Source organism: Chiloscyllium plagiosum, chromosome 33 (genome assembly GCF_004010195.1).
Source record: "Chiloscyllium plagiosum isolate BGI_BamShark_2017 chromosome 33, ASM401019v2, whole genome shotgun sequence".
Classification (NCBI taxonomy): Eukaryota; Metazoa; Chordata; class Chondrichthyes; order Orectolobiformes; family Hemiscylliidae; genus Chiloscyllium; species Chiloscyllium plagiosum.
In genome coordinates, this window is record NC_057742.1 from 13798251 (window position 1) to 13822604 (window position 24354).

A 24354-nucleotide genomic window follows, 5' to 3' on the forward strand; every position below is an offset into this window, starting at 1 on the left:
AGATCAACTAGATAAAAACAATGACTGCAGATGCCTCCCCCACTCACCTATTGTACTCTATCCTACTTTCTCCCCACCCCCACCCTCCTCTCGCTTATCTCTCCACGCTTCAGGCTCACTGCCTTTATTCCTGATGAAGGGCTTTTGCCCGAAACGTCGATTTTACTGCTTCTCGGATTCTGTCTGAACTGCTGTGCTCTTCCAGCACCACTAATCCAGAATATGATCTGTCCGTACTGCACGTAAAACAAAACTTTTCACTGTTCCTTGGTACATGTGACAATGAATCAAATCAAACAGGAGAAAAGTGAAAACAAGAGTGCTACAGCAAAGATTGATAAATGGAGAGGGAATAGGTTGTCATTATTTTAACAGCTCCAGATTCTCAAGTGGCCATATTGGTAAGGGATGATATTCAATCCCTTGCGCGGGGGGACCTAGAATCAGGGGATGTAGAGTCAGTGTGGATACAGCTGAGAAATTCTAAGGGTAAAAAGACCCTCTTGGGAGTTATCTACAGGCCCCCAAACAGTAGTCTGGATGTCGGATGTAAGTTGAATCAGGAGCTGAAATTGGCCTCATTTAAGAAAGAGTTGGATAGAGCTCTCAAGGATAGTGGAATCAAGGGTTATGGAGATAAGGCAGGAACACGATACTTATTAAGGATGATCAGCCATGATCATATTGAATGATGGTGCAGGCTCGAAGGGCAGAATGGCCCACTCCTGCACCTATTGTCTATTGTCAAGATGTTTGCATTGGTTTTCAATGAGCCTAAGCTTCCTGGCTTTGTACAAAAGTACTGGGTGTGACCCTTTCACAGTTCCATCTGAGATAGAGATGGACATTTTACATAACAACAGAGTTTATATTAGAGCACCACACTGTGGCTAAGTGAGTGTAATACAGTGTCTTACAACATCATCAAAAACATTGACAAGGTCAATTCTACTCTGCCAAAGCTGATCTCCATTTGCATCAGATCTCGTCTGGCACAGGGTCCTGCGCTTAAACACGGGAGATTACAATAGGATGAGGGAGGACTTGGCTAGAATGGATTGGAAACAAAGACTTTATGGTGAGACAGTTGATGAGCAGTGGAGAACTGTCAAAGCAATTTTTCCCAAATGCTCAGCACAAGTATATTCCAGTGACAAAGGAGGACTGTAAGAAAAGGGGTAATCTGCCATGGGTGTCTAAGGAAATAAGGGAGGCTATTAAATTGAAAGAGAAGGCATACAAAATAGCCAAGAACAGCAGGAAGCTAGAAGATTGGAAAAGTTTTAAAGGTCAACAGAAAGCCACAAAAAGAGCTCTGAAGAAAAGTAAGATAGAACATGAGAAAAAAAACTAGCACAGAATAGAAGGACAGATAGCAAAGGTTTCTATAAATATATAAAATGAAAAAAAAGTGGCTAAAGTAAATGTTGGTCCTTCAGAGGTTGAGAAGGGATATTTAGTTATGGGGTATGATGAAATGGCTGAGACATTGAATTGGTATTCTGCATCAGTCTTCACAGTGCAGGAGACTAATAACATGCCAGTAATCGACAGAGAAGAAAGTAGGTGAGGACCTGGAAACAACCATTATTATGGAAGAGATAGTGTTGGGCAAGCTAATGGAGCTAAGGATAGACAAGTCTCCAGGCCCCAAAACAATGCATCGTAGGGTAATGAAAGAGATGGCAGGAGAAATAGCAAGTGCACTTGTGGTAGTTTTCCAAAATTTGCTGGACTCTGGGGCAATTCCAACAGATTGGTAAAACAGAAAATGTGACACCACTGTTTAAAAAGGGTGGTAGACAATAGGAGGGGAATTATAGGCCAATGAGCTTAACTTTTGTACTGGGGAAAATGCTTGAATTTATTACCAAGGAAGAAATAGCAAGACATCTTGATAGAAATTGTCTCGGTGGGCAGACACACCATAGGTTCATGAAGGGTGGGTCATGCTTAACTAATCTACTGGAATTCAAAGAAGACATTATGATCACAATGGACAACAGGGACTCAGTAGATGTGGTGTACCTAGATTTCCAAAAGGCCTAAGACAAGACGGCATAGCCTCAAAATTAGGGGAAGCAGATTTAGGACTGAATTGAGAAGGAATTTCTTCACCCAGAGGGTTGTGAATCGATGGAATTGCCTGCCCAGTGAAGTAGCTGACGCTACTTCAGTAAAGGTTTTTAAAGCTAAGATCGATTTTTTTTGAACAAAAAAGGAATTAAGTGTTAATGTGAGAGGGTGGGTAGGTGGAGCTGAGGGCATGAAAAAAAAGCTATGTTCTAATGTTCTCACCAGAACTGGATTTGTCAAAAAGAACAACTTTAACACACAAGTTACAGTTAGAGGTCACAAATATCAATGATTTCAGATAAAGGAATAAAGAGCTACACATCCAAGTTGACTGACAGCACTAAAGTAGATGGGTAAAATTGCAAGGGGACATTGATGGATTTAAAAATGGGCAATACTGTGACAGATAAAGCTGTGTCAAAAAGTGAGAGATTATACATTTTTAGATCAGTGTATTTTTTAAGTGGGTGAGAAGGGATTTAAGAGCCAATGTACAGAAACCACTGAAAAACTGGTACGGAAAAAATGTAATTGCCCAATGGAACATTAGCCTTTAGTTGAAGAGGCTGGAATATAAAAGGGATGTAGTTTCTTCTACATTTCAACCAAGTTCTGATAGTATTTCAGTTTTTTCAATCATCAGTTCATTGTGTGAAGGCTTCGTGAAAATTTGGAACTCTTTCCTAAAAAGCTGCAGAGGGTGGTTAAGTTGGAAACTAAAAGAATGGAATGCTGTTAGGTAATGGGTATAGAACCAAAGCAGTTAATAGAGTTAACTTATTCAGGGAAATGGCGAATGCCACTTTCTTAATGCTTGGAAGTTACAAACAGTGGCGGTTTGAGACTTTGGAGACAGGGTATCGCGATCATTAAAATCTCAAGAAACAGTGCAGAAAATATCCAAAAGTTTAGTTAGGTTGTTGGCCTTGATACCTCGAGGACTCAAATACAAGGAGGCCATGCTTTAGCTAAACAAAACACAGACTACACCTCAGGCACTACGAGATGTTCTGAGCTCCACACCCTCAGGAAGGATAAACTACCCTCAAAGCAACTAGATTGTCCGTAGATATATCGGCTCACTTGGACTCTTAAGGGTTGAATTATGAGGAGAAATTTCACTACTAGGCTTGTGTCCCCTAGACTTTAGGAAATTAAGTGGAAATTGATCAAAGTTTTCAAGCTATTAAGGAAACGGAAATGTAGAAAATTACGAGGAGTAGGTCATTCAGCACTTTGAGCATGCTCCACCGTTCAATATGATCACGACTAGTCCTTTATCTTTGTGCTTTCTCCTGCTTTCCCCCATATCATTGATATCTTTAGCCTCTAGAAAATGATCCATTTATTTCACAAATATGTTCAGTGACTTGTCCTCCACCCCCTTATATAATAGAGAATTTCACCGACTCAATGTCGAGTGAAAACATTTCTCCTCATCTCAGTCCTAAATGGCCTATCTTGTGTCTGTGATAGGAGGTTATTTGGTCTAGAACCATCCACCTCAAACATATAGAAGCATCTTCCCTGCGCCCAGTCTGCCCAGCTCGGTCACAATTTTGTTTCAACCCCTGAGCTCCACTTTCAATCTTCAACACTCATTGAACACAAGCCAAGTTGACACCGTTTCTCCTCACACTTGCCATCCCAGGAAACTGGACTGGTGAATCTTTCTGCACTGCCTCTCTGGGAAGTATAATCTTACTCAGATAAGACTATACCAAAACTACACATAAAACTCCAGGCACTATCTCACCAAGACCATGTACAGCTGAAGCAAATCTTCCTTGCTGCTGTACTCAAATTTTCTTGCAGTGAAGGCCAATGTATCAACCACCTTCCTTACTGCTTGCTGCATCTGTGTGCTTGCTTTACCAGTGTACAAGAACACTCAGGTCTCTTTGTGCATCAACATTTCAATAATATTCTGCCATTCAGTTTTTTTGTACCTCACATTTACACTGTCTTTGCCATATATTTGCCTACTCCCTCGACTTGACTAACTCACCTTGGACCCTCTTTACATCCTTCCCACCACTCTCAATCCCACCTAAGGATAAAGAGAAACATTTTCCTGACTGAGAATCAAGGACAAGGAGGCATAATCTAAAAATTATAACACAACTTTACAGGATTGAAATCAGGAAACACTACTTGCTGCAGGGAGGAAGCCTGGAACTCTCTTGAACAATGAATTGTTCATTATAAATTCAATGTTGATCAATTTTTATTAACCAAAAGTACGAAGGGATACGAGACTATGTGGAGTTAATTGAAAATTCGGCATGATCTAACTGAATGATTAACCAGCTCAAGAGATTAAATATTCTACTTTTGTCCCGACATCAAGCTAAGCAAGAGCTTTCACACATTAAAAAGGATGTTAAGCATAAAATCTTTGGAAATCACATTCAGCTTCCCCCAACCAGACTGGTTTGAAGGGGGAATATAATTGGGTAGGAGACAACAATACAGTTTCCCAATGGTGGCTTAAAGTTTTACACTTCAACTCTCAGAATCATTCAGGCAGGTCGGCTTTCTCAAACATTCACGGTACTGCAGAATTACACTCATGACTGTGAACCATTAGCCAAAAAAAAATTGGGTGTTCACAAATTTGAGTATCTATAAGTGACCTGCACTTGGCAAAGTAGACTACTTCCTCCAAGCTCTGGTGACTAAAAATGTTTTCAGTTGCTTGGCTTCTTCATGAGCAAAGGCGTTTCTTTGTACAAACTTTGACAATGTGAGGGGTGAAGCCTCACCATGGCGATCAGCACATGAGAAGTCACAATCACATGTAGCCCGGCTCGATAGTGGTCAATTCAGAAGAGTTTAGGGTAAAGTTTGACTGGACCAGCAAGCCTGCCCAAGTGAAGAAGCCACACTGACTGCTGACAGAAAACCTGAACACAACCCACAAAAAAGGCCAAACACCAAAAGGGGCCTCAACCTTAAAGGCCAGCTTTAGTGTTTCTGTCCTTGTTCCATTCAAACTTTCAGTGTAAAGCCATCAGATGTCTACATTCTCCTGTTGTGATGAAAGGTCAGTGACTTGTTGGCACACAAGCGGCTGACTGCTGTAGCTCCTTTTAACTGTGCAAGAGGCAGTGCCACTGTGGTGCCACACTGGTAGCTGCAGTGAAGGGACACACCTTGACCTTCTATGTGGCAGTCTTCTGCACTGGCAAGCTAACAGAGCTAACTCAGACTCACAAGAGCGTGAAACATTGTGGTACGTACCCTGGCAGAGTGCAGCAAATCATTCATCCTCTTGCAGCACCAGAGTCAGGTTCTCTCAAACTGCTCCCAAGCACTGCTCACAGCAGACACCTCTATCCAGGCAGGATGACCTATGGTCATCATCTTTAGGGAAAAGAATGTCCCTTCTTTCTTGGACAACCTTCAGGAAAACCTCGAAGGCAGTAGTTTTCAACTGGTATGCCACAGCATACAAGGTATGAAGTGTCCTACTCTACACTCGACAGTTACTACGCTCCAGTCAGAAACAAAGAACATAGAAACTCGCTGCTTATTGCAACACAGCAGGGAGGCATTGATTTTGTAGCTGTGCACTCAGCAAAATCTAAAATCAGTTCCAAATAAGCCTGTAACCTGGCTAATGACTCACCAATGGTCATGTGACTCACCTCTTAAAAGGACACTCTCCTAAAATAACGCACACCAATGATAATACTGAACATCGGCTGTGAAACTTTCAGGAAGCAGTGGCACTTTCCCTGAGCAGCGAGACTGCGTCTGTGGTTCTGACTTCTCTGGAGCCACATCATCTATGAGAGAAGGCAGTATCTGCTGATACCATGCACTTCCACGGACTACACTTGTGCAAATCTGCAGAGCTGTCCATGTGTAGACTCCCAGGCACCGCACCTGTGCAGAGATCCAGCACGGTTGTACATTCACATCAATTCAGCTGGAAAAGTGGGCGTGACGTGGAATTTATTTGTATCATTGAAGTGTGGCCTGATACTGGGAAGGTTGGGAACCACAGTTCTCAAGAGCATTGCTGGTTCCTGCCACCTCCATAGGTGAGGTGGGGAGATGAGAGGAGATTGAATCACCAATGACATTTATGAGAAGGTTTTAAAAATGTGGCCTTGGAGGCCATTTAGACAATACGCGAATACAAAATGAAAAAACTTGTAATGGCAAACGTAAAAGAACATGAGATACAGAATTTGTCATTTATGAATTTTTTTTAAAAATAAATTATAATCTGTACCTGTACAAACCAGCTGCATTTGTGATTACCAATTCATACAATTCATTTTCCTTCACTTCATCCAGAAACAGAGTCTGCGGCTGCTCTTCACCGCAGAGATCAACAGGAATAAATTCAAAAAACATTGAGTGCGGGCATAAGAGGTAATGCCGTTTCTCTTTCTCTGGCCACAGGTTCACACCAATCAGTCCTAAGAAAAAGAGACAGAATCACAATGAAACACAAACACTGAAGGAGGCTATTCGGTCCATCATAACTATGTTACCCATCTGCCACCAGCAACTGAATCAGTCCCACTCCTGTACCCTTCCTTAGTAGTTCTGAAAATATTTTCTTTGTTTCTCTTTGGCCTATCCCCTTCAGGAAAAGGTGTTCTTAGGCCCTCAGGCCATGTACTCTAGATTTAAGCTGTTACAGACAAAATTAATTGGAGTCTGAAGTTATCTTTTTGAAAATGGTGCCACTTGCAACCTTGAGCTAGGCCAATGAAACTCTTAAAAACCCGTTCAATAATTCCAGCTCGAAGGTAAAAAATCCCACAACACCAGGTTATAGCCCATCAGGTTTATTTGGAAGCACTAGCTTTCAAAGGCTTCAAAACTAGTCCCTCAAAATAAACCTGTTGGACTATAACCTGGTGTTGTGGGATTTTTAACTTTGCCCATCCCAGTCCAACACCGGTTCCTCCAAATGCAGCTAGAAATTGTGTGAGAAAGTCAGAGGATGAGAGAATTGGGCTCCAGTCCTGTTGATGCTCATTTTCAGCCTCATGGAGGAAACCAAGCTGTTTGTGATTTTTAACTTTGCCCATCCCAGTCCAACACCGGTTCCTCCAAATGCAACTAGAAATTGTGTGAGAAAGTCAGAGGATGAGAGAATTGGGCTCCAGTCCTGTTGATGCTCATTTTCAGCCTCATGTAGGAAACCAAGCTGTTGGTTTTTGGAGGTGGGAGGCAGGGGAGAAGGTGGTAGTCTTGTACTGAGCAGGGTATAGGCTTGGGGAGGCTGTCGTTGGCCCCCTGCAACCCTTAGCTCAGCAGGAATCAACTGCAGCGTTTGACAGAGGGATTTTGGAAATGGCTTAGTTTATGCCAGTTTCTTTATAATTGAAAATTTGCCCTTAGTCATAGAGGTGTACAGCAAGGAAATAGACCCTTCAGTCCAACCCATCTGTACCGACCAGATATCTTAACCTAATCTAGTCCCATTTGCCAGCACTTGGCTCATATCCATCTAAACCTTCCTATTCATATACACATCCAGATGCCTTTTAAATGTTGCAAGTGTACCAACCTCCATCACTTCCTCTGGCAGCTCATTCCTACACATACCACCCTGTCTCTTCAATGAGAAAGCAGACCTAAGATCTGGTAGAACTCTGGTGAATTTACCTAGACTACTTAGATAATAACTGCTGAAAATGTGTTGCTGGAAAAGCGCAGCAGGTCAGGCAGCATCCAGGGAACAGGAGAATCGACGGTTCGGGCATAAGCCCTTCTTCAGGAAGCCCGAAACGTCGATTCTCCTGTTCCCTGGATGCTGCCTGACCTGCTGCGCTTTTCCAGCAACACATTTTCAGCTCTGATCTCCAGCATCTGCAGACCTCACTTTCTCCTACTTAGATAATAAGTTGAAGAACTAACCTATAACTGTCAAAATTGATGGGTAAAGAAAAAATTACTTAAGGTGAAGGAAGAAAACACTGTTGAAAACAGTAGAACATGAAAATGAACATATTGGTCAAACCGGAGTCTCATTTTCAGAAATACAAGTCAGACCAGTTCGTGCTATTCTCGGGTATGGGAACTGGTTTAACTCAGTTGGCTGGATTGTCAGTTTTTGAGTTATGTGATGTCAACAGCGTGTGTTCAATTCCCATCACCGGTTTGAGGTTACCATGAAAGACTCTCCTTCGCAACCTCTTCCCTTGCCTGACGGCTGGTAGCCCTCAGGTTAAATCACCATCCATCGCTTCTCTCTCTAATGAGAGAGCAGCATCTATGGTCTGGTAAGACTATGGCAATACAACAACAACAACAAACATTCTCAAGTATTGCGTGCAATTCTGGTCTCCTTCCTATGGGAAAGATGTTGTGAAATTTGAAAGGGTTCAGAAAAGATTTACAGGGATGTTGCCAGGGTTGGAGGATTTGAACTATAGGGAGAGGCTGAACAGGCTGGGACTGTTTTCCCTGGAGCATCGGAGGCAGAGGGGTGACCTTATAGAGGTTTACAAAATTATGAGGGGTATGGATAGGATAAATAGACAAAGTATTTTCCCTAGGGTCGGGGAGTCCAGAACTAGAGGGCACTAGGCTTAGGGTGAGAAGGGAAAGATATAAAAGAGACCTAAGGGGCAACCTTTTCACGCAGAGGGTAGTACATGTATGGAATGTGGTGGAGGCTGGTACAATTACAACATTGAAGAGGCATTTGGATGGGTATATGACCAGGAAGGGTTTGGAGGGATATGGGCCGGGTGCTGGCAGGTGGGACTAGATTGGGTTGGGATATCTGGTCGGTGTGGTCAGGTTGGACTGAAGGGTCTGTTTCCATGCTGTACATCTCTATGACTCTATAAGTTTGACTGGATTTTCCTCCTGGGTTTACAAAGTGAAGAATGGAACATCTGTTTGGATTATACCAGGCATCTCAAAAGCATGACTGTGTCTGAAGAATTGCCTGCCCTTCCATAAAACCTCTGTCGATGGGGTCATCACCAATTGTGCACAATTATTTATGTGGCAACATTATTACCTACAGGCTCTCCACTAAATCACACAACATCCTGAATTGGAAATATATCCCCATTCCTTCACTGTTGCTAAGGCAAAATCCTGGGACTCCCTTCGCAACAGTACACCCAAGGATTCATGGTTTTAACTGAGGGACAATTAATTAACACTGACCAAGCCGATACTGCCCAAATTCCATGAACAAATTTTTAAAAAGACCTGACCAACATGGTAAGTCAAACACTCCAGATCAATAGCAGAATACAGCAGTGTCTGAGGCTGCATATCAAGATTTTCAATTAATACATAATAAAAAAATTGCACTGTATTGTTGAAAAGAAAAGGCATCCTGATGAAGCTTTTCCTTCTGCACTCATCGGGACAGATGCAAGAATGCCAAATTTCAAAAGGAACAATGTTTTTTTTATTGCAAGCAGAAAAAGATACTGATTGGCAAACCACTAACAACTCATACATAGAATTCCAGTGGAAGTCGAATACAATGTGGATCAACATGTTGCAAATTTTCTTATTGTACAGGCTCTCCTGCTCCCAAGTGGGGCAACCCAATTAACCCTTTGGCCCTAATTCTGCCCTGCCTCAACGCAGACTTCCCCAATGGCTCTGACTCCCACTACGTATATTTGCTCTTGCATGGAACCATCAGTCTGTGGTTGAGCTATAAAGCAGTCTCAATTTCATGGACCCCAATAAGAGTGTTATATCAGACTTCCAAGGCATATGGACAATATGGCATGGAACCTGGTTATCAGCACTAATCCAGTCTTTGGATGTTTACCTGCCACAGAAACAAGGCAGAACACTGGTGGTGAGGGTTCAGTCTTTGCTTCCCAGCCCATAGAATGTTACCTTTTATTCCAGAATTTCATCTGCCTGAAACAATTCCAGAATCTGCCTTGTGTGTACTACAATGTGAAAATCACAGCATCAGCTGCACTGGGGAAATATGGTGCTGATAAGTTGCTTTGCTTATTTAACTCTTTCAGGCGGACTCTTCATGATGTGGGACTGAACAGGTGTGAGAGAGATTTAAAAAACAGCTGTTACCTTGAAAAGACACATGGAAATCACTTTACCTAACAAGGAGCAGCCACTACAACCCGTCATAAAAGGAATCCAACATGTAACGTTGTCTTAGCTGTAAGATTATGAAGCTTATTACCAGCTAGTTTTCTTTGATGGGATCATTAACCACTTGAAAAAATAAAGGTGTTTAAATAAAATTGCAATTGCCAGATCTCACAGCCCAACAAGAGGCAAGTCACTCCACTAGGTCATGAAAATTCAAACATATTCAGTTTTTAAATTTAAAAAAAGGAGTGTTACAACTAGGGAGATTACACAGTAAATTGTGTTACATTCCAAACAATCATTAGTGGAAATGTGATTACTTGCACTGGAGTTTCCCAAAACTTTGTGAGTTAGACATGAGGTGACGTGCACTTCCAGTCTGTGGGCAAGAGAAAAAAAAGCAAGCTAATCAACAATGCTTGGTAATCTCATTAAGTCACAGAGATCTGCAGTACAGAAAAAGACCCTTCAGCCCATTGCATCCATACTGGTCAACGACTACCACCTAATTACTGTACATCTCTATGATTATTTAATTCCATTTTCCACCACTTGACCCATAGCCTTGTATCCTTGGCACCGTAAGTGCCATAGATGTTATGAGGGTTACCACCTCTACCACTCTGACAGGTAGAGAGTTCCAGATTCTCACCACCCTCTGGGTGAAAAGGTTTTCCCTCTCATCTCCTCTAAACCTTCAGCCCCTTACCTTAAAGCTATGCCCACTGATCAGTGATCCATCCATTAAGGGGGAAAAGTTCCTTCCTGTCTACCTATATATGCCCCTCATAATTTTATACATCTTAAATCAAGTCCCCTCAATCTTCTCTGCTCTAAGGAAGGCAACGCCAGTCTGTACAATCTCTCTTCATAACCAAAATTCTTCAGACCAGGCACCATCTCTAGTGCTATCACATCCTTCCTATAATTGAGATTCCAGAACTGCACACAATACTCTCACTGTTGCCTAACCAATGCTTTCTCCAGTTCCAGCATCACCTTCCTGCTCTTAAACTCTGTGTCTCACTGTCATTTTAGACTCTCCTTCAAATCCACCTCCAACTGGGCTTTTGGTGACCATTTCGAACGTTTCCATCCTAGATTTGGCATCCATTTCTCCTGGTTGTTTTAAAATGACTTGGGATGAAAAATCACTGGTTTGTAAAAGGGAAATCCTGCTCTATCGAATTATTGGAATTCTTTAAAGGAGTAACAGGCATTGCAGATGCAGTCCACTGATGTATTGCATCTGGATTTCTAGAAGGCATTTGGTAAGTATCAACATAAAAGGTTCATGGTCAAGGTATGAGCTCACGGCGTAGTGGGGGACATGTTGCACAGATACAAGATTGTTTGCCCAGCAGAGAACAAAGTATGAAGCAAATGTTCTCTGTCCAACTGGCTAGGATGTGACAAGTGTGATCCCACAGGAGTCTGTGGTGGGCTCTCAACCACTTACAATTCGTATCAACATCTTAGATGACAGGACTGAAGGTATGGTGGCTACATTTGCAGATGATACAAAGATAACTAGGAAACTGTTGTGAAAATAACATAACAAGGATACAATATAGATAGGCAAGTGAGTGGGTAAAATCTGGCAGATGGCATATAACATGGGAAAATGTAAAGGTGTTCACTTTGGCAGGAAGAATAAAAATGCAGAACATTCGAATCCCAAGGTGCAAAGGAATCCAGATATTCTCAGCCTTGAGTTACAAATGTTAATGTGCTGTCACAGCATGTAACCATGAAGGCTAATGGGATGCTAGCTTTTATTATTAGAAGAATGGAATATAAAAGTAAAGATGCATACAAGGTCAAAAATCACATAACACCAGGTTATAGTCCAATAGGTTTATTCAAAAACACTCACTTTGGAGAGCTTCTCCTTTATCAGATGATAGTCACCTGATGAAGGAGCAGCATTCCAAAAGCTTGTGTTCTCAAATAAACTCGTTGGACTATAATCTGGTGTTGTGTGATTTTTGACCTTGTCCAACCCAGTCCAACACCGGCACCTCCACATCTCAGGCACTGGTGAAATCACATCTCAAATACTGTCTGCAGTGTTTGCCACCTTATTGAAAGAAGGATGGGAGCGCATTGGAAGTAGTTTGGAGCAGATTTACTAGATTGATTCTCGGAATGAGCAGGTTGTCTTAGGACGTAAAATTGGACAGGCTGGGCTTGCTTTCACTGGAATTCAGAAGGGCAAAGGGTGATTAGATCGAAGACCCTGAAGGGTCTTGACAAGGTGAATGTGGAAAGGATGTCTCCTCTTGTGGGACAGTCCAAACCCAGGGGAAACTATTTTAAAATTAGAAGGGACTCTTTTAGGAAAGAGATGAGGAGAATTGTTTTACTCACAAGGGTGATGCGACTCTGCCTCAGGAGGAAGTGGAGCTGGGGGCCAATGAATATTTTTAAGGTAGAGGTGGACAGATTTGTGTTAGGCAGGGGAATCGAAGATTATCAGAGTTAGATTGGAAGATCGAATTACAAACACACACACATTAGCTGGGATCTTAATGAATGGTGTTGCAGGAGTGAAGAGCTGCACAAGTCTAGTTCTATTCCTAATTCATAAGTTTGTAGCAGTCAGGTACAGACTAACATAGATGGATTAAGGCAAAGTATGGCAGATACTGGAGACCTGAAATAAATGCAGAAAGTGCAAGAGAAGCTCAATAGGTCTGGCAGGGAACAGAGTTAATATTTTTCAGTCAAATATGACTGTGTTGGAACTCGTTTTGAAAGGTCCACACAGGGTCCAGAAGTCATACCAGACTTTGAAACATTAACTCTGTTTCTTCCTCTACAGAGGCTGAATTTCTCCAGCATTTTCTGCTTTCATTTCTGACATTGGTGGAGTCGGGAAGTAGGGTGTTGTGTTGGCTTGACCCTGAACAACGTAGGCGGGGGAAAAGAAATGCAGATGATAGAGTAAAGTAATGTGGTGAGGGACTGATCCATCATTACCTTCAGTGGCTGCATAAACTGGAGAGTAAACAGGAACTCCTTGACAATAGAAGCGTTTCAGGTGATTTCCGTACAGTTCATTTGAGCCAGAATCCACAGAAAGCACCAAGTTGAGGTGGGGCCACACTCGACGGGCAATCCCAAGAAATCCAATCTCAAACTCTGCAGCCAACTCGGAGGCTCTTTGAGGATCAGGCTTCAACTGAGCTTCGAGCCTCAGGCGAATATCATTGGTAATCTTCAGCTTGGGGTTGACTTGACCTAACCTAATGTCCTCAATCAGTTGCTCCCACTTGTTCTGCAACAAAGCAAAAGTGTGATACACTGTGGAAGCAAAGTTAGCCTCCAGCATTCCCAATGTTCTGTCTTTCAGGGCGAAAAGTAGGTGAATGTACAATGCTTCAGGTTCAGTTGCAATTTCAAACCCAGCGGCTGGCGTGGAATACATAGTCAACTTGAACGTGGGAGTCATGGGAGAGGGGAAATTGGAGACAATTGGAATTCCTGATTCTGAATTACTCCTGTTAGGAGGATAATAAAAAGCTGCAGTCCGCTGTAAATTTCTAGTCCGTGGGTAGACATCAAGTATTGAATGAAAGACCATTCCAAAGGCCTGGAATGAAAGGGCGAGAAAAAGCATTTCAGTTGGTAATCAAACTAAGCAGTGGTACAAAACTATTTCAAAATACTGGAGAAATTGTAGCAAATTTGGGCACCCATTACAAGTTCTGAATTTTGTTTTAATTCATTCAGAGGATGAGGGCATCGCTGGCAACACCAATATTTATTGTCCATACCCAGAGGGCAATTAAGAATCGACCATATTGCTGTGGATCTGGAGTCACATGTAAGCCAGACCAAGAGGAGGACAGATTGCTTCCTCTCAATGGCATGAATGCACCATCACGTGGAGGAGCTGGTGTTGGACAAAGTTAAAAATCACACAACACCAGGTATAGTCCAACAGGTTTATTTGGAAGCACTAGCTTTTGAAGTACTGCTTTGAAACCACCTGATACAGAAGCAGCGCTTTGACAGCTCGTGCTTCCAAATAAACCTGTTGGGCTATAACCTGGGGTTATATGACTACGAATGAACCAGATCTGGGGCCCTGCTATGGGAATGGTATTATTGAACTGGAGAGGGGCCCTGCTAAAGGAATGATATTATTGAACTGCATTTTGTGTCATCAAAATCAGGATAGTTCACATCATCCTTACAACTAATGCCTGATCTCCAACCTTCCTTTCCTTTCATAATCCTTCAATGTGCTACTGTCTCCCAAATATCTCCCATAACTCCAGCGTGGATTCCTCCAATTAAGTTTTCATCCCTGCCACAGTAACCTACCGAGACAGTTCTTATCAAAGCTACATCTGATATCCAATGTGAAGGTGAAAAACATGTACTGTTATTCTTTGTCACGTCCGCTAGCCATTTGCATACTTGACAACCGAAACTCTCACTAACATCCCTCCACCATCACCTGATTGGTTGGTGTGGCACATGCCTGTTTCCATCCTTAACAGTTGAATGGTCAATACAGAATCATGAGCCATGACTTCAATGCCTGTTCCCACACGTTTACAAGTTTGATAACAAACAGATATCCACATTATCACTAGCCAATCAATTACCCTCAGTAACATCACTCAACTACACCTCCGCTGCTGCTGAAACCCTCATCATTCTCTCTGTTCCCTCGAGACCTGACTATTTCAACTTACTTCTTGTCGACCTCCAATCTTTCACCCCACTTGAACTCGTCCAAAATTCCAAGATTTAAGCTGCATTTGCTGATGACTCTTGTGCTTGCTGACCCCAGTTAAGCAATAGATTAATATTAAGATTCTTCATCCTTTTGTCAAATTTGTCTATGGGCTTGATCCATGCCCCTTCTCCTTTCTAATCGGCGCTAACCCCAATGTCCTTCAAGATACCTGCATTCCTTTCACTCTGTTCTCTTGAGCATCCCCAATTTTAGATGCTCCACCTCTGATGACTGAGCCTTCATCTGCCAAAGTCTTAAGCTCTGAGATTCCTTTCTGGAATCTCATCCACTCTTTATCTCACTTTTTTTCTTCAAGATACTCCATGAAATCTAGCTCTCTGACCAAAGTTTTAAGACATCTATCCCAATGAAAATTGGGCAATTTTTGCATTATAAAACTCCTTAGGATACTTTATGCTAAACAGACCATAAAATATAAGCCTGCAGATCCAGAAATGGCCTCATCAGCCACTTCCGGACTTACTGAAGAGAATCATCATTGTCTGTGAGGGATATTAAATAGTAATCATATCAACAAATACACGTTGCTGTTGTTGTTGTATTAATGTTTCAAGTAACATGCCCAGAAGATAGTGGGCTTTCTGCAGTATACAGGTCCATCCAAGTACAAGGCATCACAGCTTCTAATTTCCCATGCTACCACCACCGACATTTTAAACAGGTCATGTCAAAAGCAACAGGCAGTACAATGTAATGCCATGAAATTAAAAGGTGACCTACTCAGTCCTCAGCAAATAAAAGATTTAAATATAAAAAAGGAAAGCTTATCTCTAAAATCCTGGTAATCCTCTGGGAGTCGCTTGTAATCAAGATTAAACATTAAAGGCACAAGTCAACTTCAATAAATGCCCCTCGTGGCATAATTATTTGAATTCCAAAACTCTTGAAATTTTAGCAAAAAATTCACAATTGGCCTTCAAAGAAATATAAGAGGATTGGGAGCACAGTTAGGATCCAATCTTCTTAGCAACAGTACGGCACTAGATTGGTGGGTCACACACTGGGACAGCACTAGAAGCATTGATCTGTTGCATCTTAACATATAAAGAGATGAACTGCTTCCTCAGATGTACCACAGCCACACAAGCACATACAGATAGCATACAGACTCCTTGCTATGCAATAGAAAAGAGGACAGACAGCACTGATACACTCAAATACAAGCCTGTGGCCAGTGATGCAGAGGTAGGAGGCATGCTCAGAATAGGTGTGCTTACGGATTAATTCATTTTAAGTACTATAATCTAAATGTCACAGAGTCATATAGTATGGAAACACACCTTTGTCCAGTCAATCCATGCCAACCACATTCCCACCTGCCTCTGCTTGGACAATATCCCTCCAAACATTTCCTACTCATGGACTTATCCAAATGACTTTTAAACATTCTAATTGCATCTGCATCCACCACTTCCTCTGGCAGTGCATTCCACACACGAGCCATTCTCTATGTAAGAAGTTGACCCTCATGTCCTTTCTTCATTTCCTCATTTTGAGCAGCCCATCCTAGGGAAAAGACACTTGTCATTCACCTTATCTATGCCTCTCATGATTTTATAAACCTCAATAAGGTCACCCTCATCAACCTGCTGCACTCTATTGAAAGAAGTCTCAGCCTTTCCAGTCTATTTTTATATCTCAAATCCTCCATTCCCAGCAGTGAACATTCAATCTTTGAAGCAAGTCAAATATTTCCTTCTATTTTCGGCCAGATTTACTCCACAATAACAGTGAATGCTGTTAGCTTCACTGACATTCCAAAAGCAAGATCTGGGCTATTAGGTTGCCTGGTCTTCATTTTTCTGGCAATCTCACTCCTCCCCCAACCTCCCCCTCTCTCCCTCCCTCTCCCTCCTTCCTCCCCCCCATCATTCTGTAGCTTCTCCCGTGACCCTTTTCTTTAAGATTACCAATTTCTCCTGGATAACTTGCTCATGAACATTCCTCTCTGAGCTGGCCTTGTGCTTCAAGGGCCTTCTGTGATGTGTTTTTTTGAAACATCCATTTTTTGTTAAGAAACAACTAAATGGGTATGTGTTTGGTTTACCAAGGCTCCAGAAGGAGATAATACATCTGCCTCTTTAAGTATCACCTAACGGGAAAAGAGATAGTGTCTTAAAACTTAGCCATAAAAGGTAAACTTTACAGAGATAGATGCATGGACCCAGCCACGTGAAGCCTAGTAAAAACCGAAAGAACTGCGGATGCTGTAAATCAGAAACAAAAACAGAAATTGCTGGAAAAGCTCAACGGGTCTAACAGCATCTGTGGAGAGAAATTAGAGTTAACATTTTGGGTTGAGGGACCATTCCTCAGAACTGAAGCCTAGTGACTAGCTGAGGAAGAGTGAGAAATAAGGTTGCCAGAAAAAGGAGAAAGAATAGGAGGAAAAAGTTCACAAGTTAGCTTTTGTGTGAGTTAGACATCATACACTAAGATACTTCATATAATAGGCAGTACCAATAATACCTGCTGTAAATCCTTCATTGTCTCCCTTGTGTTCAGCAATGTGGCATAAGAGCCTGATGTTCCTGATGTCCTAGAGAGACTAGTTGGCCTCTCTGAAATCAACACGTTTTCTTCCCCTTTGCTAATCCGCTCGATGTATTCTTTAAAATGATCATAACGTGTCAGTGGGTGAAGATTGCGAAATGTCTCGTGATCCGTGATTTCAGAGAATTGGTACAACTTGCCATACTCAGTATTTCTGTTCCTGTGGATCCTGTGCTGAAGAATGCTTTGCTGCACTTGCAAAATATTTTTGCTGTCCTGTTCAAGTCTGCGTTGCTGCAAAAGGCTCTGGATACTTGCAGCCCTGTGAATCAGGTAGTGGCTCAGAAGGCTGAAGAACGATCTCTTTTGACCCTTTGACCTATTGCAGATATCACAGCAGAGCAACACCAACAACCACACAGTCAGGACCCCAAAGATAAAGGCAGCAATAAGAAGCATCTGTCAATAAATAAAAAACAAAAATGGGCAGCAGCTTCCACATATATTAAGTCACACCATTCTGAATGTTACTTCCTACTGAGTAACATTACAATTTTACACAACTAGCAGGAGCACTAATGAAAATATTTCCTTTGGAAAAAAGCATATATATAGAACATTAAGCATCATTCCACATGTGGTGCATTCCCTCCACCAATATCAATTCTTAATTTCCTGAAGTAGCCAGTAGGTAAAGCTATTACCTGGACGACAGAAACATACAGATTAGAAGACATCCAAGATTTCTAATGTTGCCCTCTAACAACAACCTCTGCTGGAAAATGGGCACGTCCAGGCTCCAGCTCAAATATGATGCCTTTCAGAATTAAACAGTCATCAATCGTTTGCTTTTAAGCCCACAGGTGATGAAACACCATTGTGTTAAGAGACTGGAGAGCTACTAGAGTCAACGTGTTCGACAGCAAAGAAAAAAATTACATAAGAGCTTATGACACATAAATTGTCCGTTTGGTCCCTCCATTTTGTGACAGCATTTAATCTCTACTCCAATCATTTTTCTCCAAGTCTCTTCCCATCTCCCTCATTTCCCTCCACCAATGCAATTTAATCTTTAAGTGTCAGCTGAAACTATGACTCCTGGGTGTTAATTTCATGAAGCTTTCTCTGATTTGAATGGTCTAACACTCAGTCTTATAGCTGTTGCTTCTCACTTTGACACCTGAATGACTACAAGCAGTCTACATTGAAGGGCACTTCCCCATCCTTTCATGATTTTAAACGCTTCTCTCATATCACCCCACGAAATGCATGTTTTAATGGATTTTAAAAAAAACTCAAATCTTACTTTGCAAATTTTATTCCTTTACACTAAAAGCATCCTCTTGAACCTGTGCTTTGCCTTTGCTAAAGTATCGGTATTCTTTCTGCTTTAAACAGCACAATGCTACACCTAGTATTCCAACTGTAATCATTTTAAGTTTTACATTCCATACACCGTGATTCCAGTTAGATTTCAATTGGATTTGTTTTTAAAACAGCTTGGTCAACCTAGGTATTACCTTGAATGTCCTGAAAAGCTTTAATCTCTCTGTTCACTGCACCGAGTCAGACTATAGCGACAGGCTCTTTTTTTCTTGGCAAAAATGCATCCCTCGACCTGAAAGACAGTGAGTTCCATCGACTCCTTTTTTAACCTATTGCTCCATTTTATCAACATCTCATTGGTCTTCTTGATAACTATTGTTGACAACAAGGACAAGTAGTTAGCCAGGTAAAGGTAAATTAATGCAAACAAAAAGTACAAATTGTTAAAAATAAAACAAAGAACTGGGGATGCTGAAGATCTGAAAATTAAACAGAAATTGCTGAAGAGACTCAGCAGGTCTGGCAGCATCTGTGGACAGTTAAAGTTTCAGTTCCAGTGACCTTCTGTCAGAAATACAAATCACACTTCTCTCTAAAACGTCATAACATTGGAATAGGAATACACCAGTCATCCCCTTGAATAGGTTCTATTATTCATTGAGATCAAAGTTGCAGTGGGACTGATATACCTGCTCCATATCCCTGCCTTTGGCCCATATCCCTGAAAACTCTACATTGTTCATAGGTCTAATTACAAATGTGAGAGCCAATAAGGATTTTGTGGGATGCTCATAGCTTGCTTATGATCACCTATATTTCAAACACTCCAGTTGGAAAGAACAGTAAAACTGAGTGATATACGGTCTGATATACTTCAAAAATGGAGGTCTAGTATGCCCAGTATATCTACCTCCAAGTATAACTTTTTTATTTAAAGTGTTTTTTTCCCGCTGAGCAGTGATACGTCGACCAAAACCCCCTCAATAGAAACAACTCACACTTAGATTGATAGACCCTAAAATCTCAATTGCCCTGTTGGTATTCTTCACTTTGCTGTCATCACGTTTTTATCAAAGAGAACCTCCTCAGTTAATAAGGTGGACAATTGAGAACACAGTCAAAAAGCTAATGCTCGAAACATCGACTCTCCTGCTCCTCGGGTGCTGCCTGACCGGCTGTGTTTTTTCATCGCTACACTTTTTGACTTTGATCCCCAGTCCTAACTTTCTCCTAATTGAGAACACAGGGCAGGTGCCTAAACTTTATTAGAAACGCAAGTTTTTTAAAAAAATGCATAACTCGGGTGTTGTCTCCCTCTTGCATATTGAGGAGTACAAAATGACCAAATTGCTGAATGTAACTTTTTTCCCCAAACAAGGAAAAACATGGTTTACAAACCATAGATGACATCTGCAGGAAACTACTTCAGTGGCAGTGTGCAAGCTTACTGCGACACTCATAGCATTCTGGGTTTTCAAATATTATAATTGAGCTACCATTACACAGCGATATGTTCTGGAACTAAACTTGTCCCAAACCAAGGCTATCAATCGGAAGTAAAAGTAACGTAGTTAAAGAATGGTGGGCGTGGAACCTCTACAAAAAAACACCAGGAAATTGGATTTGTTTCCAGTTGTTCTGGGAGATTGAATTGAAGTTTTGGTTCATCGTGTGACATGGTTAGATGATTTCACAGTTATTGCAGGTTATTTTTAATCTACTTGAAAAGAATTTCGATTGGTTGTGAAACCATGTCACACTTTTATTTGTTACAATAACAACGGCAACAGTTGCAACTTCAATGTAACGATGTCGGTTCGCGTCGGGGGCCCGAACCAACAGGAAGCTGTGACATTCTGACTGTTCAAGGAGAACAGAAAAGCAGCTGAATGAGGAGAGGCCGTTCCCGTTCGCCAGGCTGGCCCGGCCTCTGGTTTCGCCGCTGTTGGAAGGAGAAGCGCTCACTCACCTTCTTCCGCCCTCAGCCACAACGACAGAGCCAGAGCCAGCCCCCACTCAGCGCGCTGACGTTACGGAGCTCAGGCGCAGACAGCTCCAGTGTAGGTCAGTGAGGGCACCAGTGGGGAAAGGCCACACTCTTAAGGTCTTTCTGCAAAACCGTAATGTCAAATGTCGAGCCCCCGCGGCCTTAATGGGATTGTAACTAGCTTCCTTTCCTGACCAAAAATATCTTTTTTTATTGCTGCACATGAAGGGAAGCTCAAATAAGGAATGTCTAATTCCGGGTTTTCTCTGTTACTGTACCAAACTGTTTGACTTTTGCACTTAATCACATATTAAGTCTTTACACTATAAAGTATATTTTTTGCAAAAAAAATTTAGTGAAAACATTAGCCTCTTCTAGCACCCAATCACCTTAACATTCACGCTTTCATTATCAATTTTTAAAAAATATTTATACCACCCCCACCTTAAGAACCACCAAAACATCTCAATTGCTTTGGCACCGCAGCCTTCACACCCAAAGACTTGTTGATTTAATGTCTATTTAGCCGCGAGGTTATCCTCAATCAGACAGATCACCGTCTTATCCGTCCTTAACTGTACACTTTCTAACCTATAGCCTCACTCACTCCGTTGATATCAGTACCATCAAACAATATCTATGATCGCTTCTATGTATCACTGTATTCACATTCCATCCTCCTTTCCCAGTTTTATCTCCTGTGTCTGTACCGGAGAATAAGTAACTGTTCACTTACAACAGAAGTTGTAACATGCCTCATAAAACCTACTAATTTGCCCAGGCTTCTGTGGCTGTGTCAAATTTTGCTCTAAAATATTTCTGAGGAGTACCTCGGTGTTTCATTTGGTGAAAGGCACAATACAAGTATAATTTTTTAAACAAGGTGAAACTTGGGGATTAAGGATTGCAAATAGAATTTGGTAGAAATCTTAACATCCATGTCCAGGATTTCATGTTTAGCTAGAATGGTTTGTAAAAGGTGAGAAGTTAGTAATGGTATGATCAAGTTTGGAACTATAGACAGTGTAATCCTCCTCAATGTTTTTAGGCAATGGCATGGCTGTGTTGTGAGTTGTGCTTCTCACCAAGTTGCTTTTAAAATTACTGATTCTAAATCCATCTCATTAAAACATTTTCTATTTCAGTTGTTAATAACAACTGCATCCTTGAGCAAAGGGGGTAAAGAAATAGGATAGTGTGTCCAATATGGCTCCAATAGTATACTAACTGATGAAAGATCAACCTCAGTTAAACTTTTATTTTTAATTAGTTGGAACATTCTATTATAACATGAGATTCAAACAGACTACATAATTTATTCCACTTGCATCAAAGTTTTAAGAATGTTAACAGAAACTCAAATTATTTACAAGGGATCCAAGACCAACACTCCAGATCCACCAGATACCATCAGGAGCTAAAGTTCAGATTGTTAACCAGCTGGGTTAGCAGAGTTCAGTTAGAGGAATTTCTATTGACAATTCCTTGTGACCACAAGCCAGATTGTCTTGCAATCCAGGCACAAAAAGAATTTTCCTCACTCAAGCCTTCTCGGACTCCGAAGTGCTGTCCAGAAGTCCGTCTATTCTCTGGCAGCTTTAGACCTGCTTCAATTTCCCTTTGTGGCTCTCCAGAGAACTCATCAGAGGCTTCCATCTGTTCTATTCATGGCCATGGGCCTTACCATAAAGCTGATGAATTCTCGGGTCCAGCTTCTTGTTGCTGCCTTCTCTCCTCATGACTTTTGTCCAACCTCCTCTTCGAGCCCACTCTCAAGAACTTCTGGTTCTCTCTACCCCCTGCCTTGTTGTGAACATTGTTCCCAATCCAAAAGGGCCACTGTTGCAGAAGTCCAAATGCACGACCATGAGCCTGTTGGGTCCACTGTATTCTAAGCAAGTTTTCATCACTGACCAGTCAATCTAATTCATTGAGATATGAACAGGAAAATAGTACAAGTCATTACACAATATCCCATCAAAGAGATAAGCAGTATTTCAACAAGCAGTTGAAAGATTGCTATTCTGTCGGTTACCTGTGCCAGTTACCTGCATAAACTTTGGGATAACTAATCCCTATCTATTTTGAATCAGCCCTGGGTGTTCCAGCTGTCCCCCTACACAGATGAGATTCATCACCTGCACATCAGTGATGAATGAATGTTATCTGCTATTCATAATACTTACATATGTACATGGTCTTTTAAGGACCTTTGTTTTTGAGATAGTCACAGGAGCCCAAAACCAAAAGATTTCTACTGTATAGCAGCTGGTCCCTGCAGAAGAAGAATGTTCTTGGGAGTTTAACCACTTTCCTTATTTTTAAGTGATGTTTCCTTACCTCTCAAGTTGTTTTATGTTATTTAAACCAAAGGGTAATTGAGAATAATGACAGGAAATACATTGACTCTCTCACTCTGCATTGTTTACAAAGATGTTAAAGAGAAAGTTATGAAAAGCTTGTATTTACGTAATACTTATGACCATCAAATGTGCTACCTGAAGTGAACAGTTATAAAACAGGCAGCGTAGCAGTTAATTTTAATTGAGTAAACTCCCACAAATAGCAATAATGATCAAATAATCTGTATGTGATGTTGAGGGTGTATATTGGTCAGCGTACCAAGAATAACTCTCTTGGTCATTTTCAAAATAATGTTGTCTTTTACATCACTTAGGCAGACAGATGGGCCTTTGGTTTAATGTCTCATCCTCTGACAGTGCAATACCTCCTAGACCCCACTGGAGTGTTAGCCTTGATTTGTGCCCAATTCCTTACGTGGAATTTGAACCCTGATTAGATTAGATTACATTACAGTGTGGAAACAGGCCCTTCGGCCTAACAAGTGCACACCGACCCGCTGAAGCGCAACCCACCCATACCACTACATCTACCCACTCCCTAACACTACGGACAATTTAGCATGGCCAATTCACCTGGCCTGCACATTTTTGGACTGTGGGAGGAAACCGGAGCACCCGGAGGAAACCCATGCAGACACGGGGAGAACGTGCAAACTCCACACAGTCAGTCGCCTGAGGTGGGAAATGAACCCGGGTCTCTGGCGCTGTGAGGCAGCAGTGCTAACCACTGTGCCACCCATAAGGGCATTCATATGCAAGTTTGCTATCAGCTGAGTTACAGCTGACACATGGGTAAAATAGGAAGTTGGTAGCTCTTTCAAAGAGCTTGCATAGGCACAATAAGCTGAGTAGTCCAATTCTATGAGGTATGATTTCATTTATAAAGAAATGAGGACATTCAGCCACCCCTTCTGGTAATAACAGGGTAGCAGTAAGATTAATATTGAAATTCCTATCACAGCATCAACCAAATGCCATGGTGGAAATTGTTACAACAATAAATACTTTATATTGGATTTCACATTAAAAATTTTGATACAGCACTTATAAACAAAACCTTTAAAACCAAAGATAATTGGTGATTGATTTGGAAGTTAAAAATTACAAGCAACCAGAAACTTATTTTTTGATTGGCTTGAGGTCTGTACAAATATACGTTAAGTACCACCATGGCTCAATGGTTCATTCTCATGGAGTGAAAAGTTGTGGAATAAAACAGTTTTGGAGATTTCAGTGTACAATCTAACTTGACAGTCCAGTGCATA

The 24354-nt window shown here is 41.5% G+C and overlaps 2 protein-coding genes across 5 annotated transcripts in view; both read right to left on the reverse strand.

Annotated features, from left to right (window-relative positions):
- ghdc (GH3 domain containing) overlaps nucleotides 1-19111 on the reverse strand; it is a 39130-nt gene extending 20019 nt beyond the window's left edge. For all 4 annotated transcript variants that reach the window (XM_043674975.1, XM_043674977.1, XM_043674976.1 and 1 more), the window contains exons 1-4: nucleotides 18934-19111; nucleotides 17390-17872; nucleotides 13129-13741; nucleotides 6320-6509 (exon numbers count right to left, since the gene is read on the reverse strand). In XM_043674975.1, coding sequence (XP_043530910.1) covers nucleotides 6320-6509; nucleotides 13129-13741; nucleotides 17390-17872 — 1286 coding nt within the window. In that variant the 5' untranslated portion in view covers nucleotides 18934-19111. The remainder of the gene's footprint in view (nucleotides 1-6319; nucleotides 6510-13128; nucleotides 13742-17389; nucleotides 17873-18933) is intronic.
- A 2848-nt stretch (nucleotides 19112-21959) lies between these two features.
- Nucleotides 21960-24354, reverse strand: part of stat5a (signal transducer and activator of transcription 5a) — a 144463-nt gene continuing 142068 nt past the window's right edge. Inside the window, exon 23 of the mRNA XM_043674968.1 lies at nucleotides 21960-22648. The gene's annotated coding sequence lies outside the window, so the exon portion shown is untranslated. The remainder of the gene's footprint in view (nucleotides 22649-24354) is intronic.